Source organism: Branchiostoma belcheri, unplaced genomic scaffold, assembly GCF_001625305.1.
Source record: "Branchiostoma belcheri isolate BF01 breed outbred unplaced genomic scaffold, Haploidv18h27 scaffold16, whole genome shotgun sequence".
Classification (NCBI taxonomy): Eukaryota; Metazoa; Chordata; class Leptocardii; order Amphioxiformes; family Branchiostomatidae; genus Branchiostoma; species Branchiostoma belcheri.
In genome coordinates this window covers 430,869-448,089 of record NW_017803046.1, presented here as the reverse complement: position 1 = coordinate 448,089, position 17,221 = coordinate 430,869, and the positions used below count along the sequence as shown (strand labels likewise).

The 17,221-nt window shown below is 43.0% G+C and overlaps 1 protein-coding gene across 1 annotated transcript in view; it reads left to right on the top strand.

The window, feature by feature from the left end:
• The first annotated feature begins 4,220 nt into the window (after window positions 1-4,220).
• Window positions 4,221-17,221, top strand: part of LOC109466127 (translation initiation factor IF-2-like) — a 35,009-nt gene continuing 22,008 nt past the window's right edge. Inside the window, exons 1-3 of the mRNA XM_019763766.1 lie at window positions 4,221-4,352; window positions 4,826-5,173; window positions 5,963-6,181. Coding sequence (XP_019619325.1) covers window positions 4,834-5,173; window positions 5,963-6,181 — 559 coding nt within the window. The 5' untranslated portion in view covers window positions 4,221-4,352; window positions 4,826-4,833. The remainder of the gene's footprint in view (window positions 4,353-4,825; window positions 5,174-5,962; window positions 6,182-17,221) is intronic.

Below are 17,221 nucleotides of genomic sequence, written 5' to 3'. Positions count from 1 at the left end.
GCCTCGATGGCGTCAGGTATTTGCTGTCCGCCATGTCTGGATCTTTTGAAGGTGATCCTGGTTGGCGTAAAACTCGACGTTAACCTAGAAAGGTAACATCTGCAAAGCAAATGCATAATGTTTACCTTCGCATATGGTCTCTTTTAATTCTTAGTCAAACACATATATGGCCAGGCAGGAGTCTAAATCCCTCCTGCTATAAAATTGCAACATAATGTAGCCTTACATAATGTAGGCATAGCAACACACAAGTGAATTTTCTGGTCATATCTTTACAAAGTAAGTTTAATCAACCCTACTCCATTGCAAGTGGCATTGGGGAAATTTAGGTACTAGACTTAGTATATTATGTATAATCTTAAACTGGATCAAGGGGTAGCTCCTATTAATTGAACATGGGACCTCCAGAGAGAACGTCCCCAACCGAAGTTAGGTACTCATTTACACCTGGGTCAAGAGAGGAAATAGGTGTAAAGTGCCTTTCCCAAGGACACAACAATGGAGTCTGCCAGGGATTCGAACCCATGACCTTCGGATTCTGAGTCAACAACCCTAACCACAAGATCATGTCAGGTTTATTCAGATGTTCACCAGAGTGGACATGGCCAGTTCTGATTTCTACAGTGATTCATGGCTAATTGGCCTCTGGGGCGTGGACAGGAGGATGATTGCCTAGTTTGGATGGGTAAAAGATATCTGAATAATGTCCTTACTGACTCACTGACTGATTTAACTCAATTAATTTGATTTATTAGACTGTATGAAATGACTGACTGAGTAATACGTTGCTGCTTATTTCTTAGCAATTGTTTTAAGTTTTCTATAGGGTTTCAACTTTTCCATAAAATATATATATGAAAAATGCTAACACAGCACAATGAGCTTGTATAAACCAGCTGTTGTGCTTCACTGGCAGGCACGTCCAGGAAAACTACGCAGGTGGTGCACCTGGATCCACCGTCACCTACGCAGGCGGTGCACCTGTAACCACTGTCACCTACGCAGGCGGTGCACCTGTAACCACTGTCACCTACGCAGGTGGTGCACCTGTAACCACTGTCACCTATGCAGGTGGTGCACCTGGAACCTCTGAGCTATCACATTTTTTATCAAGAAAGAATTTCAATAAAAGACCATGATAATTACTTTTACACATGACAAATGTATCATATTTCAGAACTACATGGATGCGATAAATAATCACTTCTAACCACTCAACTCCAAATTTATCCGTCAGTAGTGGTATGTTTGTGCCACGGAGATACGACCATCAAATAGACAGGACTTATGTTATTGAAGCAGTTCATACGGCCTGATATTTTAGTTACCAGATAAAGCACCTGTTAGATTTTATAATCTGAAATATCCTTGCCATTTGGTAAAGTGCAGCACACAATTTTATTTGTTTCGTTAGTCATAAACTTGGCGGACACTGCTGATTACCTACTCCAACAGGTTCAATGTTACTTCAGCGTGGCAGGGAATATTTCAGAGCAAAGAAAAATGTGATGTGATCCTTTGCACTGAACAGAGTTGTGGGAACGCCTTCGTCATGCAAGCCCTTGGCGTAAATAATTTACGAGTTATCGCGAGTTGATGAAAGCTAATCCCCTCTGGACAGCCTTAAATGATTCCTGATTAAGTCCGCCCACAATGCACACTCTTACAAATCCACTTCTCAGGCATTATCGAGCTACAAGTAATGGAGGATTCCTCCGTCCCTCTGTCATCAAGACCCACCGCACAATGAGGAAGACGTACAATCCTTCTTACGGACTTACGCATTCGCACACATTCCATCGCTCGTAAAAAATCCCGCCTGAAAAGGTAAAACCCATTTTATTCTGACATGCATCCCCAACAAGCCGGCTAGCTGCAGCAGCGCGGTGCATACCGATCCATTCAGGTGTATTCTGTACTAGGGCAGAGCCGTGGACGGCAATTTGTCTGGCAACCGGCTGAATCTATTCGGGTTTATACTGACGGAGTGCTGACGGGGAGGGAATATGCCCCACGGATTATCTCCATTCCTCCACAGGCGTAGCTCCAGCTTTGTACAAAGACATGACGTATTACTGGTTCCAACTGTTTACATCTTTGACCTGTTGAATAAAATCTATTTTTCCTTGTGCTTGTTGTGATGATGTGGATCGTTTTTTTTTTTGTTTATTTGTTACGTGAGCGATCCAAATTAATGTATTTTTTCCTTTCGAAAGAACAGTATCTTCAGTATCTTGGATGATCTGTCCTGAAAATGTTTGGCATGTTTATATGTTTACCTCCATGAAAAATGGAGGTATTGCTTTTGGTATGTCAGTGTGTATGTATGTGTGTGTGTGTGTGTGTGTGTGTTTCCGCATGACCCTTTTGATTAGCTTATAGTGGATATCGTCGGGTTCAGTCTGTCCCAGAGTGACACTTGTACATCTGGTAGGGCTCGTTGTTTTTACAGGTATTTTTCGTTATGACCTCCTTGACAGCTGGCAGCTGGTGTTATGACACTTGTACAAAGAACGGTATTTGACGTTGCATGAGTAGTTTTCCCTTTTGCATGACAGACTTTCCACCCCACCTAAAACGCCGTGACTCGTTAACATCATGGTTTCCTGGAGGTCTGAGATCTCCGAACTCTTGTTGGCTTTGTACTTTGTACATGAGGTATTTGTCTGAATTCTGGATGAGTCAGAGGACAGGAGGGTCCGCCCGTACGTTAAGCTTTAATACATGTGTCCCAAAGGCTTGTACGACATCGTTCGAGTCAGTCTGTCTACTGTCACGTACCATGAAGCAGGCGATTCTTAGCTCCCAGTGTTTGACGCATAAGTAGGCTAAGCGCCTTTTACAGCTTACGAACGGTAATCTATCAAAGACAAGTCCTAGATTTCGTGACTCCCGAAAAAAAGACCTACTCCGTGCGGCCAGATCAAACCGTTTAGACAAATTACATTACTCCTGGCTGGTCATCTGTTATCTCAGTCGTTATCTATGAATAGTACTTGCTGCACACACACACACACACACACACACACACACACACACACACCAGGTCCTGATTTCATCGATTCGGCACGTCGAGGTTGCTATTACATACATGCAGCAAATCTCGTCTGACGGATTTCAGCAGGAATGCCGACCGCTTCTCTAACTATATATGTCAAGTATGCTGAAATAAAAGGAACGGTCTTGCCAATGTGGCGTGGTCAGTGTCTGGAGAGAGAGAGGGGGGAGGGAGGGAGGGAGAGAGAGAGGGGGAGAGAGGGAGAGAGAGAGGGAGAGAGAGGGGAAGGGGTCTGTAGTTTCTCATTTATTTTACTGCCGTTATCACTTATTGCATTCTTCCGTACACTACTCGTATCTGAATCACTGTTCGTAAAGGTACAAACAAGAAAAGAAACGGTGACTTTACACATGCTTTAAGGTGTGTGTCTAAAGAATGGATTTTGTGCAGCGATAATTGTAATCTTTAGATTCCTGTCATAATCTCTATGATCTAATTCTTGGTGGGTTGGGTCTTTCTTGTCATTTCTCACCTTGGATGAATCTGTTCTACGTCACGAGTCCAGGAAGTTATCAGCCATGCCTTTTGAAAAAAACTGTTTTGTTGTAAGACTATGCCGACAAAAAGAAGCCTTGTATACGAGATGACGTAGATAGAAGAGAAGCAGGAGTGACGTGCCGTCCCGGAGGACGTTTGTTTCTAAGGCAGGTATTGAGACGGGCGCGCGGTGCCGTTATTGGCTCAGGCATACCCTCTACGCAAAACTTGTAAATCAGCTCGGGGATGTTGGGACGTCAACTGCCGCGGTTCGCTGTTGCACGGGCGGCGGACGGACATGAATTAATAATCAGATGACGCATTATGGACTCAATGGGCACGCAAAATGAACAAATTACCGCGATTGTGGCCCGTATTGAGCAACTCCGAAATTTCCGCCAACATCCGTACGTAAGTCTGTCTAGGCGTGACACCTGAATGTTTATATGCCCCCGCCACTCTCTTTTCTCGGCACCGTCCTGTCAACTTTGTTCTAGCTTTAAATGGTCTTATCCTCTAAGCGGGAGAGTTTCCTTCGGCACAGGCGCTGGCTAGCGGTACCCTGTCATGACGCGAACATCGCCGCGCACTTTGGCAATGAGACCTATTTTATAATACACCGGAGACATCCGGCGGGGAATCTCAGCGTTGTTACTAGTGCTTATTTCCAACGCCCACGGACGAAGCCTCGTGCCTTACTGTACAAAAGACACGAGACCTTTTCTCCGGATCAATCGATAGCTGCGAGCCAACCGAGGCAGCACTACGTCTTTGCCTGGCGAAAGGTCTCGACACCCCGGTCCCGCCAAGCACCACGGTAGGCCTGTATCCTTCCGTCCGAGCAACATGTTTCACCCCGCCTGTTATAAGCCGGCTGCCGATCTCTTTTTAATGCTTTCTCTCTTTGCCTACTAGCTGTTGCGTGAATAGAGGGCCGGGCAGGATTATTACTCCATATAACAGGTAGACTGGAAGAGATTATATGATGCGCTATTAAAATAGAAATTTTCCCCCGTCAGGGTAAATGTCCCCCCCCCCCAAAGCCCGCCTTCTCAGCTATTCATTGACAAGCGCTAGCAAAAGAACAGATTGTAATGCCATTTGCGCCCTTCCTATCGCGATGATTTCATTACACAAAGGAGTGACAATGTCGGTGACTCAGTGTGTCATGTCGCGTTTGCATCGCTTACTTCGACGTCCTCTTGTCTGCCCCTGGGCACGGTAATATGTTATGTTGAGGCACATATGGTGGTCACTTTGTGTTTTCCCTTTGTCATTGTGTTTTTGCAGCTCTCCCCATGTACGGCGTCCGAGGTGCCGTCCCCACGCTGATCGTTCTGACTTGGGTGTCCTATGCGTACTGCTACTATGTACCCTCCCGGTCGGCGCTGCAATTCATTCTGGAAAGGGCGCAAGAAGAAGAGGAGGAAGACACGACGGGGTACCTGCTGTCCCTACTGCGGCCTGTACCTACCACACAACCCTCCGTCCTCTTAGACTTGCCTTTTGAACCAGAGACGGATCTATCCGAACTTTTTAAGAGACAAGATGACATTCTGTCCAGCGGTGATGCGGACCCAGAGGCGGTTTCAGAAAGGACGCCCGGCAGACGAAGGCCATATCGACCCCCCAAACAGAGTAAGGCCTCTCATCTCTCTTCTCTAGCATGACCCACTTATCATATTTCCTGATCTAGTTGTAGCACTAACATATGTGATATTGATATCGCAATTCAAAATGACTTGTGATGCGATGGAATGAAACTGTCAGTTCTCATGTACAGGATTCATACATGTCTGGATGCTCACAAAAATTGCAAACAGCATTGAAGGCTACTCTCTGTGTCACGACAGCGTCAAAACTTGTGATAGAATACTAGTAGATCGGGCTGAGATCCAGAACTGCCATCTCAGTAGTGTTGTGATGACGCAGATTCGTCTTATTTACTTTAGGTACAGATAGGAGATGGCACGCGTTACGATTCGGTAATAACGCATGCCGGTTATGTTTCCGTTAGGCTTTTCCCCTACGCGCGAGAGCCACCCGTCTATTGGGCTAAATTCAGCAGGTAGATTATTAGATGTTGAGGTTTCCGATGGGCCCGTTTTGTCATCTTTGTTCCGGTTTTGACGTGATGTTTTCTTCTCATGAATAAGATATAAAGGGGACGGAATAACACGATTAACTATTTGCCGGCGGTGACTGGGAGAAGAAAGTATACATAGATAGCATCGTGAGCGCCGTAATTCTGTATCATCTGTTAGAATCAACCTTGTCATCGCACAGTATTGGTGTGAAATCGGCCGTGAAGGTGTAGGAATATGACTATGTCGCAACAGTGTTAGCTTTTACTATGGTTACAAAAGCGCGTTTTTTGTATTTCTCTCAAAAGACTTCTCTTTCTGTGCCCGTCTCTCTTTTTTGCAGAGGGTCGGAACAGGGGTAAGGGCCGGGCAAGATCAAGAAACAGGGGTAGGAATAAGAACCGGAATCCCAACCGGAACCGGAATCGCAACCCAAACCGGAATCGCAACCGGAACAGGAACAACAAGAACGGGAACAAACAAAAAGGAGGCCGGCCTTCTCCCTCTGCGCATGACCGTAGAAGCAGATTCGTTTTGGCTTTGGCATCTCTAGCACAACGAGGTAGGAAACACATCTCTTCTTCTTATCATTCAGTCATTAAAGTTTGCTTGTCGTATGGGGTCCTGTGGTTTAACAGCGGGGTGCTCGACTCGGAACCAAGAGGTCCCGGGTTCGAGTCCTGACATGCCACCGATCTTGTGCCCTTGGGAAAGACAATTTGCACGACTTTCCTCACTTCTCTCAGGTGAAGATGAGTATTGCATTGCCCTCTATGTTGTTGGCGGTATTAATACAATTAAGTTGAAAAAAAGTCGGTTGTGCCGTCACCAAGTCTTGTGATAACATGTTGGAATATATACATAAAAAAGGTTGCTATCTATTCATGTATTTTTTTCGTATGAAGGATCTTACAGAAGCAAGACCGAAGTTTCCTAAATCTAGATGAGTAAAGACAAACACATGCACTTCTTTGCTATCAGATGACCTGGCTCAGAAAGATGTGCGTTGACTTTAACAGCAGGCGAAGTTACAACATCACAAAAAGCCTCTAAAACGACATACGGGGAAAACTAATGTCCAGTTGGGCCATATTATAGCTCACAGCCGTTTAGCTGCACTTATCTTTCCCATTGTATCGCTGACCTAAGCGAATGAGATTAATAATCAGTTTATCGATCTATAAGTCAGTGTTCCACACGGAGATAATTCATCATTAGGTCTCGTAGACAATACAAAGAGTACCTGGAACCTGCAACTGTGTTTGCTGCCTTTGCGGTCCTCGTAAATTTATACTTGCTAGCGCTCGAGGAAGAGTGGCCCTAACAGAAAAATTAATTATCATTGACGACTAGCGTTTCACCACAACTCATTGGTAGCAGTCAATCACTTATTGCTGAGGATTTTCAATGCTTTTATTCGCGCAAAATTGGCGATTGGTCGGGTATCGTGGTGTAGCGGCAGAGTGCTCGGCTCGGAACCAAGAGGTCCCGGGTTCGAGTCCTGACATGCCACCGATCTTGTGCCCTTGGGAAAGGCACTTTACACGGCTTTCTTCACTTCGCTCAGGTGAAAGTGATTACTGTATTGTCCCCTGTGTTGGTGGCGGCATTAACTTGAGTTGAAAAAAAAACTTGAGTGTGCCGTCACCACGTCTTGTGATTGCATTTTGGAATAGAAAAAAGGCGGTTAGATGACTTTTGGTCAGTTTCGGAATAGAAGAGACAAGATACAACCAATCAGGGCGTGCCAGTACTCTCTCTTAGTCCGCTGTTGTCGGCAGCGGGATTTTGGTATCGGCGTAAAAAAATCAAAGCCAAGTACATGTCCCGAAGGGTATTGGTGTGGGCGTCAATACGTACCATTGGCATTGCCCACGAGTTTCCAAATGTTTAAATGCGTCCTCGTATACAGCTATATCATTTCTTGGAAAACGCGTATATGTGTGGTGGGCGTATAGTGGGGATGGTTTTTGAAGTATGGGTGGTGAGATATGGTATCTTTTGATGTTCTCTTACATTTTTAAGGGACTGTCCTTAGTGCTGAAACTTTGGCTGGGATTAGGGTAAGGGCTTTTTGACTTGAGGACGAGATTAACAGATTAGCCGTGCATGTATTAAAGTACAATGTTTGAAAGGCAGGTAAATACATCGGGAAGGGAAAGTGCCTTTCGTTGAAATCACCTCGCTAAGTCCTGTTGACGCGTTTGCTACAAGAGGAAAGTCCCGTTGTCAACGGGGTCTTCTTAAAGGCACCTGATGCAATTTCAGGACGGCAAAACAAGAAATATTTTGGATGAGAAAAGCATGTCTGATATTGACATTGAATGTCATTTCTTAACACATGTCGGCATCATTTCCTACTTGAGGCGTTTAAAATAGACCACAAAGCGTCTCTTTATTTTTTGTGTGCTTTTGTGTGCTTTTGTGATTTACTTCCACTTTTCCACATATTTGTGCAATTAATTCTTCTGCATTTTTTTGTCAATTATGGTTGGCGCTGAATTCAAAACAGCCCGCACCAGGCGCACTCAGTTTGTGGTGCCATGGCTGACAGCTGTCTTTACCTCTTTTAAAATCACCCACAAGGCGTCATATTTCAATACCTCCATTTCCTAAATGGAACTTTTGTTGCAAGGGAGTATGTTTGGTTCAACTTACTTTGTAAATAAATGACCATACAATTGCCTTTCTGTATATGTTACACAATGCAGCTTTAAATAGTAAATCCGACTCACACGAGAGAGGGAATATATGTACCTTCATCTTAGTACTATATACATTGCCCCGAGCTTAGACACCTTCCATGCACTTAACGCCTATTGTTGGTAGACGTCTCTTCTTATTTCAGCTTATAAGTGCAATTGATGGAGAATTCAAATAGATCCCGACTGGTTGTTTAAACAACTGGAAATGGAACTTACATATATCAGAGTTCAACAACCCAAACGTTGCCGTTACTTTAACGTTTGCCTCTTATGCAAAGAAAAAAAAAGGCTCAGAACTTTTGGCTGTGTAGGCAAGAACGCGACATATGCCATCTATAATTGTAAAGGAAATTCACCTAATTGTCAAGTTACCGCAACTGAAAATTTGACAAGGTTTCCATGAAATTGAATTGTTTCGTGTCATGCTTTCGCAAATCAGTTGAGGATAAATCTTCAGTGACTGCTGCAACCTTTAAGTGAAATTCATGTCGAATGACATTGGAGATAGTTGCAGAGCTGGTTCTACTCATTCAGACTTTGAGGGAATGTGGTTCCAATTACCTCCATGAAAAATGGAGGTATTGCTTTTGGTAAGTGTGTCTGTGTTTCCGCATGGCCCTTAGGTTAGGTTGTAATGGGTATGGTTTGGTTCAGTCTGTCTCAGAGGGAGAAAGTCATTAATCACGTCTACATCCGGTGGCGCTCGCTGTTTTCACAGGTGTTTTTTTTTCGATACATGACCTCCTTGACAGCTGATGTTGTTTCCCTTGCACGATGAACAAAGACTTAGACACCATGGTAAATGAGAAGAGGACACAGTCACAATCACACACTAACAGAATATTCCATGGAGGTCTGAGATCTCCGAATTCTTGTTTCTGGGAAGTCCCAACTACCTGCCAAGTCTTATGCAACTCCGCTTTAAACACTTTCCTCACGTCGCCACTGCAAAATGGACCACACAAAGAAAAAAGAGCAACAGCCGCACGGATGTGAGGTAAGCAAGTAAATTTTATGGATGACATCCTCCGCAGACTCCAAATCTTATGCGATAGGGCGAAAAAAAACAAAGCTGGCCAATAAACAAGACTCCTATATTTTAAAATTTCAGCATCATACAAGTAAACAAGAAGTGATACCAACATTGTGCCAGCTATTACAACATTCATTTGTCACTGAAACAACTTTGAAAGATAAAAGTTTTCAATCATTGTACAACATTGGTTTTGATTCAGCAGAAACATCACATATGCACTGCCTTCACTGCATGAAAGTAAAAGACAAAACAATAAATCAGAGCTCTTGTCTTCTCTCTTCATATTTATCTGTTATCCATGTTCCGACACGGCAACAGACATCTTTGCCCATTTTCGGCATGTTGACCACTGTCGGAGGACAACAATTTTTTTCCATTATCAGGCAAAAATTAATGCGCGCGCTGATGTCATCCATATACTTGCTGTGGCCTAAGCTAAAGGAAGAAATTGTCCTTTCCAAGAAATGGAAATTACGATCTTTATTCAATGCCTGTCAAGTACGAAATCACTTACCAAACGTTACCATAGCAGCTCCAGTCACTCAGAAAAGGCCATTGTATTCGCAAAGTGAGGCAAAGGAGGTAAAATATCTTACCCATCCCTTGATGATACCAATGCCTAGACTTACGTGTCACTACCGAAAATCCTGTTGAGCACAGTTTAGTGTCAGAAGAAAAGAAAACGTCTGTTCCTCTTAGACTGACCGACGGAAACTTAAGGTCAATCTTAAAGCAAAAGCATCGTTCACTTAAGCTTTTCAACACCGCTGACGTTTGCATGCTTTAGTCTAGCAAGCAGGCATCAAATAGGTGTAGAGGAAGGGCGGAAATCTGCACAGTTCCAGCACCTGTTGAGAAATGTGCGCCTTTGATATCCACACGCTCAACCCTTTCATGTTTGGCTCAAATCGTAAAGCCCGTTAAAAACTTCACCGTGGAGAAACCTTCAAACATGAATCAATTATTTTTCACAGTCGGATCAGCCGGGGGATTTGTAGCTTTTGTATTGTTTAAGTGCTGCTGCTAATTTACTCCCCAGGGGTCGTATGACAAGAGGGTGATTTAAAACTACAGTCCACCGAGCATTATAGGCAAGTTTGCGGAGGATAATCAGCTTGAGATCACAAAATGTCAAAAGGTGACGAAAGGCGACAAACAAATGACTTTAACTTAGGTGTTGGAATACGGCACCCAAGCCTTTATCTCTCTGCAAATGGAGAATTCTAATGTCTGTACATTTTTACCTTCTTGGAAATCTGTCCCACACGAGTTGTTTCTGTTGGGTTAAGCCACTAGAGACCGCAATCCTATCATTGTCTGCATCTCTCCAGGCACGGGCGGGCGCGTTACGTGCTTAAGGTTTCTTCTTGGCTCATTTGTAAAAAAATCAGAGCTTGAGCTCTAAACCAAGGTTGATGAAAAAATAGAAGAAACTTAGAAGAAATCTTAGAATGATGACAGTTGATCCAACCTAAAGAGCGTTCTATCGACAATGCACACGCAATTATCAATTTGTAACGTGGGTACATATTTATGTAAAAAGGTAGGCTTTTAAAATCATTGGAAGAATTTTTCTTATTTAATTTATCTAACGTATGCCATACAGAGGTTGACATATGTCATTATGTACATAAATTTGCTACTCAATCTATTGAGATGAATCCTGTTTCCGCTCACAACTAGCTAGAACCAGCCTACAAGTAATCATTTTCCGTCATCAACATCACAATTTTACCCCACAGTATGTTATAGGATAGGATTGTTTCAACTTATTACATTAAAGAATGGCAAGAAAATTGACGGTGAAAAATACATTTTGGCCGCCCTCAAATGGACTTGACAAATCATATTTAATTTTGCCACCCTAAAGTTGCATTGGATGGCTTTAACAACTTGCCACCCTTACATCTATATAACGGTTCATCCCTTCAGCTCCGAAGTCCCCAAGGCAACACAGTTGTTCGCAGTTTCCCCCCAAACGACACGCGGCTTCTATTATGCAAAAAGAATTCAACGAGGTTAAGGAGACGATGGGTTTTGATTTATTCAGTTTCGTGCGGATTCCTTGGTTATTGAACTGTTGAGTTCTCGATGCCACCGCATGTTGCAAAGTACCAAGTAGAAATTCCGGGTAGAGGAATATATTTGGCTGAGGTCTCTCCTGGTTTCCACAATTTTAATAGTTGCTCTAAAAGCATATCTAATGCAATTTCAGAGCGACGAAACTGACTTTTCAATGTTCTGGCCGATCTTTTAGTGTAGTGAGATACTACTAAGTTGAATTAATCCTATCCCATGGCATTCTGATATCTGTGAGGCAAAGATGCGATATCGCTTACGGAAAACAGTTGCTTGTTTTAGATATTTATGGGTGGTACCCCAAAATAAAGAGACGCCTCACGTAGCCTGTTTGGGGGCTATTTCAAGCGCTACTAATATTTTACAGCCCTAAAATTACATCAAATGCCCTTAAGGCTATGAAAGCTTAGTGTAAAATAACTGCTCAATATGTTCTTCATGTATTTGAAACCGGCACTTCAACATACGTACATTCCGTGCTTTCCATATCTTGATATGTTCAGACACGCATAGCGCCAGGCCGCATGCCTTTTTTTAATGCGACATAGTTCATAAAGTACTGGGCACTGCCAAGTTTTCTGTCTACCCATTCAACCCACGCACGGGGACTTGTTACTCCTAATCTTACACAAGATACAGACGTATTGTAGCACTCTGATGATGCTATCTAATTCTCTGATGATCTCTTTTGACGTTTCCGAGCCAGTCATCTCTAAGAATAATCTTAATCCCTTTCTTTTCTGATGTTATCGAATGGTTGGAGCACAGGCCAACACATATATATGCAAAAGTGCGCTAGCGTTGTTTTCGAATTCGTTCATTTTTAAAGGTACCCAGTGTAGTTTCAAGGGCTTAAAAACAGGATTTTTGAAAGACAATGTTTTCCAGTCACATATCTACTTACTAAGTTAAAATAAAGTTGGCACAATGCATATCACTAAAATATGTGAGAAAACGTGTACTGGTAGAATCCTGGGCTGATATTTGGGGTGCCACCCAGAAAATAAAGGACTCGTCTCGGCAGTTTTTAGGGCTTGGAAACCCGATTTTTCAAAGCCAATATTCTAGTCATGTATCTACCTACCACATGTCCCTCATGGAGCAAAAATTCCCAACATTCTGACGGAAAATGGTCACTGGAAGGACACTGGGCTACTTTTTAAGGTACCACCCAGAAAATAAAGGACTCATCTTGGGGCTTGTTTCTGCAGTTTTTAAAGCCCAAAGTATGAAATACTGACTCAGATGTGCTAATGTGAAGTTGTAGCACCTATGACAGTTTTCTACCATAAGATTACAGACGAGATTACTGCAGCCTGAATCCGGTGCCTCTGTCTCCAGTGGCTTATCTTAGAAGCTTACATCCGATCTGGTGATGTTCGGTGCCTCTAGCATTTTCTGCAATGCAATGCCAGCGAGATAGTTGATGCGCTTCGGAGAACACAAGAAAGGTGAAAACACAGCAACACTCCCCCGCACTCTTGTTATGTTCGCTGAGGGGGATGATTCGAGACACGAGAGAGAGAGAGGGAAGGCGAGGAAATGGAAGGCTGTTTTCAGCCTGGCAGTCCGCACGACTGACGATCTCTCCAAGCCTGCGTGGCGATGGTGGTCTTGTGGTTAGGGTTGTTGACTCTATGGGATCTGAAGGTTCTGGGTTCGAATCCCCGACAGGCCCCTATTGTTGTGTCTTTTTATATATATATATTCTATAACATAATCACAAGACGTGGTGACGGCACACTCAAGTTTTTTCAACTTATATTAATGCTGCCACTAACACAGGGGACAATACAATATTCATTTTCAACTGAGCCAAGTGAGGAAAGTCGTGTAAAGTGCCTTTCCCAAGGGCTCAAGATCGATGGCATGTCAGGACTCGAACCCGGGACCTCTTGGTTCTGAGGCGAGCACTCTGCCGCTACGCCACACGACCCCGTGTTGTGTCCTCGGGAAACCCATTTCCTTGACTCAGACGTAAACGAGTACCTAGGTACGGCTAGAGACGTCCTCTCAGATGGGACGTAAAGCCAGAGGTCCAGTGTTTAAGGAGAGACACACTTTGAGCAAGTAAAAGATCCCACAACTCGAAACGAGCTGTGAGTACGTCGGTCACCGTCAGCAGAGTGATAGCCACCTGTGCACTAGACACAGTGGATTAACTGCCCGTCATGAAAGTTCATCTGTGTTTATTTATTTTATTTATTTATTTATTTATTACGATTGACCACATACATAATATACATGGAGGGCATGGTGGAACAGGTGCACATAAGTGCACCTTTTCAAGGCCAAGATTGCCCACATGTGTTGGTAGTTACAAAGTTTAAAGTTAAAACTTTTGGTCCAACACAAAAATTCTCTCACCTGGAGCTTTCGACCAGTCACTCTGGTCTTCCTCAGTAGACTGACCCAGTGGGGCTTGTCACGTGGCTTCCCTGAAATGTGACGTCAACACTGGATCACTGGGTATCCGTAAACGAGATAGTAAAGCTTTGACTCAGTGTTGACGTCACACTCGAGAGAAGCCACGTGACAAGCCACACCGGGTCAGTCTGCTGAGGAAGACCAGAGTGACTTGTCGAAAGCTCTAGGTGAGAATAATCCTTTGTGTTGGAACAAAAGTTGTGTTGGAACGAAACAAAAGATGAATTTTCACGTCGACATCCTCACGTTATGTAGTGACTGGTAGAAGCTCCCTTGTGTTCGAACAACTTTTATTAACTTAAAACACAGCCCACTGCCCAACTTCCAGTAGACCTGTAGGAGAGTCTATAGCTCCACAACCTTATCTAAATAGGAATCTATACTATTTTATGCAACTTATGGACTGCCAGAAAGTTATGTGCACTTTGAATCAGCTTGTTCCAACTGATTCTACACGCTAATGCCTGGGCAATAGAACTGAAGTGGGCGGGGAATAAAAGCTAATCCTGAGTAATTGGGCCAAGTATAGTTTCCATACCTCTTATGAACCAATAATCCAATATTTACACCCACAAATTCCATTTTTACGCACACCTTAAAGCATGCATAAATGTTCCATTTCTTCACTTGTTGCGTGTGCCTTCTTTACGCAAGCTTTAATGTGGTATTTTAGAAATATAGTCCAACATGTAATCACAAGACTTGTTGATGGCACACTCAACTTTTTTCAACTTATATTAATACCACCACCAACACAGGGGACAATACAATACTCTATTCACCTGAACGAAGTGAGGAAAGTCGTGTAAAATTTCCCAAAGGCACAAGATCGGTGGCATGTCAGGACTCGAACCAGGGACCTCTTGGTTCCGAGTCAAGAACCCTGCCACTACGCCACACGACCCCACACAATGTGGTTTTAAAGATAGGGTTCTTTGAAGTGGTCATCCCCGCTTGCACGCGTTCTCATCTACGACACAGGCCTTTTTCAGAATGCTTCGCTATCCTCTCAGAAACGTGAAACCGGAGGTCCCGTACTTAAGGAGAGCCACGCCTATTAAAAGATTAGTAGTCCTTGGTGAGTGGTTAAAACCTATATTTGTCTCAGGTTTGACATTTCGAAGAGCTGGTAGTCACCTGTTATGTCAATCCTTCCACAAATGTGGTAAGGCTTCCTAAATAAAAAGGGCGAGGTCATTGGAAGCTGAAGTCCTGACGTGGAGTTATACGTGACAGACAGACAGACAGGTCTGGACTGGTTTGATGCAGTCTGATCCAGACTAGACCAGACCAGATCACCAGACAAGACTCATTAACCCACAGAAGGACCGAGCTGTCAACCCCAAGCAGATGTAGACGAAAACGAACCCTTTCCCTAAATGCATCCAATGCAAATTCAGGAAGGCAAATGAGTAACATCAATGTTATGGTCACTCTTTTAATGTAGTAAGTTGTAACCTAACATACCCCAAACCATACTGATATCTGTTGCATTTTTATGTATCGTAGGCTGTATTATAGGTGAGACGCCTCACGTAGCTTGTTTTTCAAACGCTTCCAGTACGACATTATGATAAAAAATGTGCTCCAAGAAATGGCAGTAAATGTCAATATCAGACAGATTTCTTCATCCAGAGTGTTTTATTTGTTTTGCCGCCCTGAAATTGCTTTGGATGCCTTCATTGCCCCCAAAAGACACTACCTTCCTTGTTTCCGAGAAAAAAAGAACAGCAAAGTTGTTAATGGATTCTCTGTCTTAAATCTACGCGTGGCAATATGTTTATAAAGACTGCTTAAGTACACGGAGGATTAAAAAAATGTTAACTGACTTTTGTCATGTAGGGACTGTCATCTTACAACGTCAGGTTCCCACCAATCACTGCAGCATGTGGATCGCACTGCGCAGTATGTAAACGTATGTGCATCCTGTGTGTCGGCCGGTATATATGGTGACAGCAGTCTAAATCCCTCCTGCTACAAAATTGCAACATGATGTACCCCAACACCAGTTATCATTGGTGAGAGACAGTCTGGCTGACCAGGTCAGAGGTCAGTGTTCGGAACGAAAGAAGACGAAGAGGAAACTGAGTAAAAACAATATGTTTTCATTCGGTAAACATAAAAAAAATCTCTACGGCCATTGCTCTTGTATTACATTTATATCAATAGATTAACTTTTTCTATCCGTCAAGAATTCTTCCACTAAGAGTGAACCAACGTTAAGAGGACTAGACAGAACTGAATGAATGTTTGCACCCACTTAGTTGTTGGAGACGGCATCTTTATTACTGATTTTCTGCCTAACTTACTTAAGCTTCTCAATTTGCATGTAAATCAGTAAGACTTGACATTCAAGATACTAAGAAGAAACTAATAATGTCATCGACCTAACTTGTATTGACATCTTACCTTCCTACGTCACTCCCATGTATGCATTTTGTACCATGTATGTGTATGTGTATAGATTTAGTAATGACGTTATAAAGGAAATTATATCTTCGTTATATATTTTGTATGACCCTTACCTCTTCCCTCTCGACCTCAATGAAAAGCGGTCGCAGTACTAGTGCAGACCGATTTGACGTTCTCGAGAATAAATGTTGTTTCAAACAAACAAACAAACAAACAAACAAACAAACAAAACTACCCAATCTTAATACTATTATCTAATTAATTGATTAACCAATTAGGTCACAAAAAGAGTACGTTTAGATCATCAGTTTGTGGGGTTTTGAATACTGAACTTAATCACCAACGACAGCGATTATTAGAGTTAAAACTAAGGACGCCTGGGTATGATTTTATGGTTATATAAATACTATACAATCCTCGACATTTGCTGATATAATATTACTGGTATTAACAAGATAGCGACAAAATTTTAATGTGATGACAACACTTGAAAACAAAGAATTCGGAAATCTCAGACCTCCGTGAAATATTTAGATCTTGTGTGATGGTGACTGTGTTCTCTTCTCATTCACCATGGTGTCTACAGGTCTTTGTTCATCGTACAAGGGAAGCAGCACCAGCTGTCAAGGAGGTCATGTAACGAAAAACACAGCAAGAGCTACCAGATGGAGACGTGATAAATGACTTTCTCCCTCTGGGACAGACTGAACCAAACATATCCATTATAACCTGGCCTATGGGTCATGCGCAAACACAGGCACACACACACACACAAACACACACACACACACACACAGACCAAAAACAATACTTCCATTTTTCATGGAGGTAAGAAAGAAAAAAAAAGATGAATTAACGCCGCTACATTCATGCGTGCTTCCGGCAATGCCAACTGAGGACATGTCGAGGAGTAAGTGTACATGTGGCCACCAGAGGAACAAGT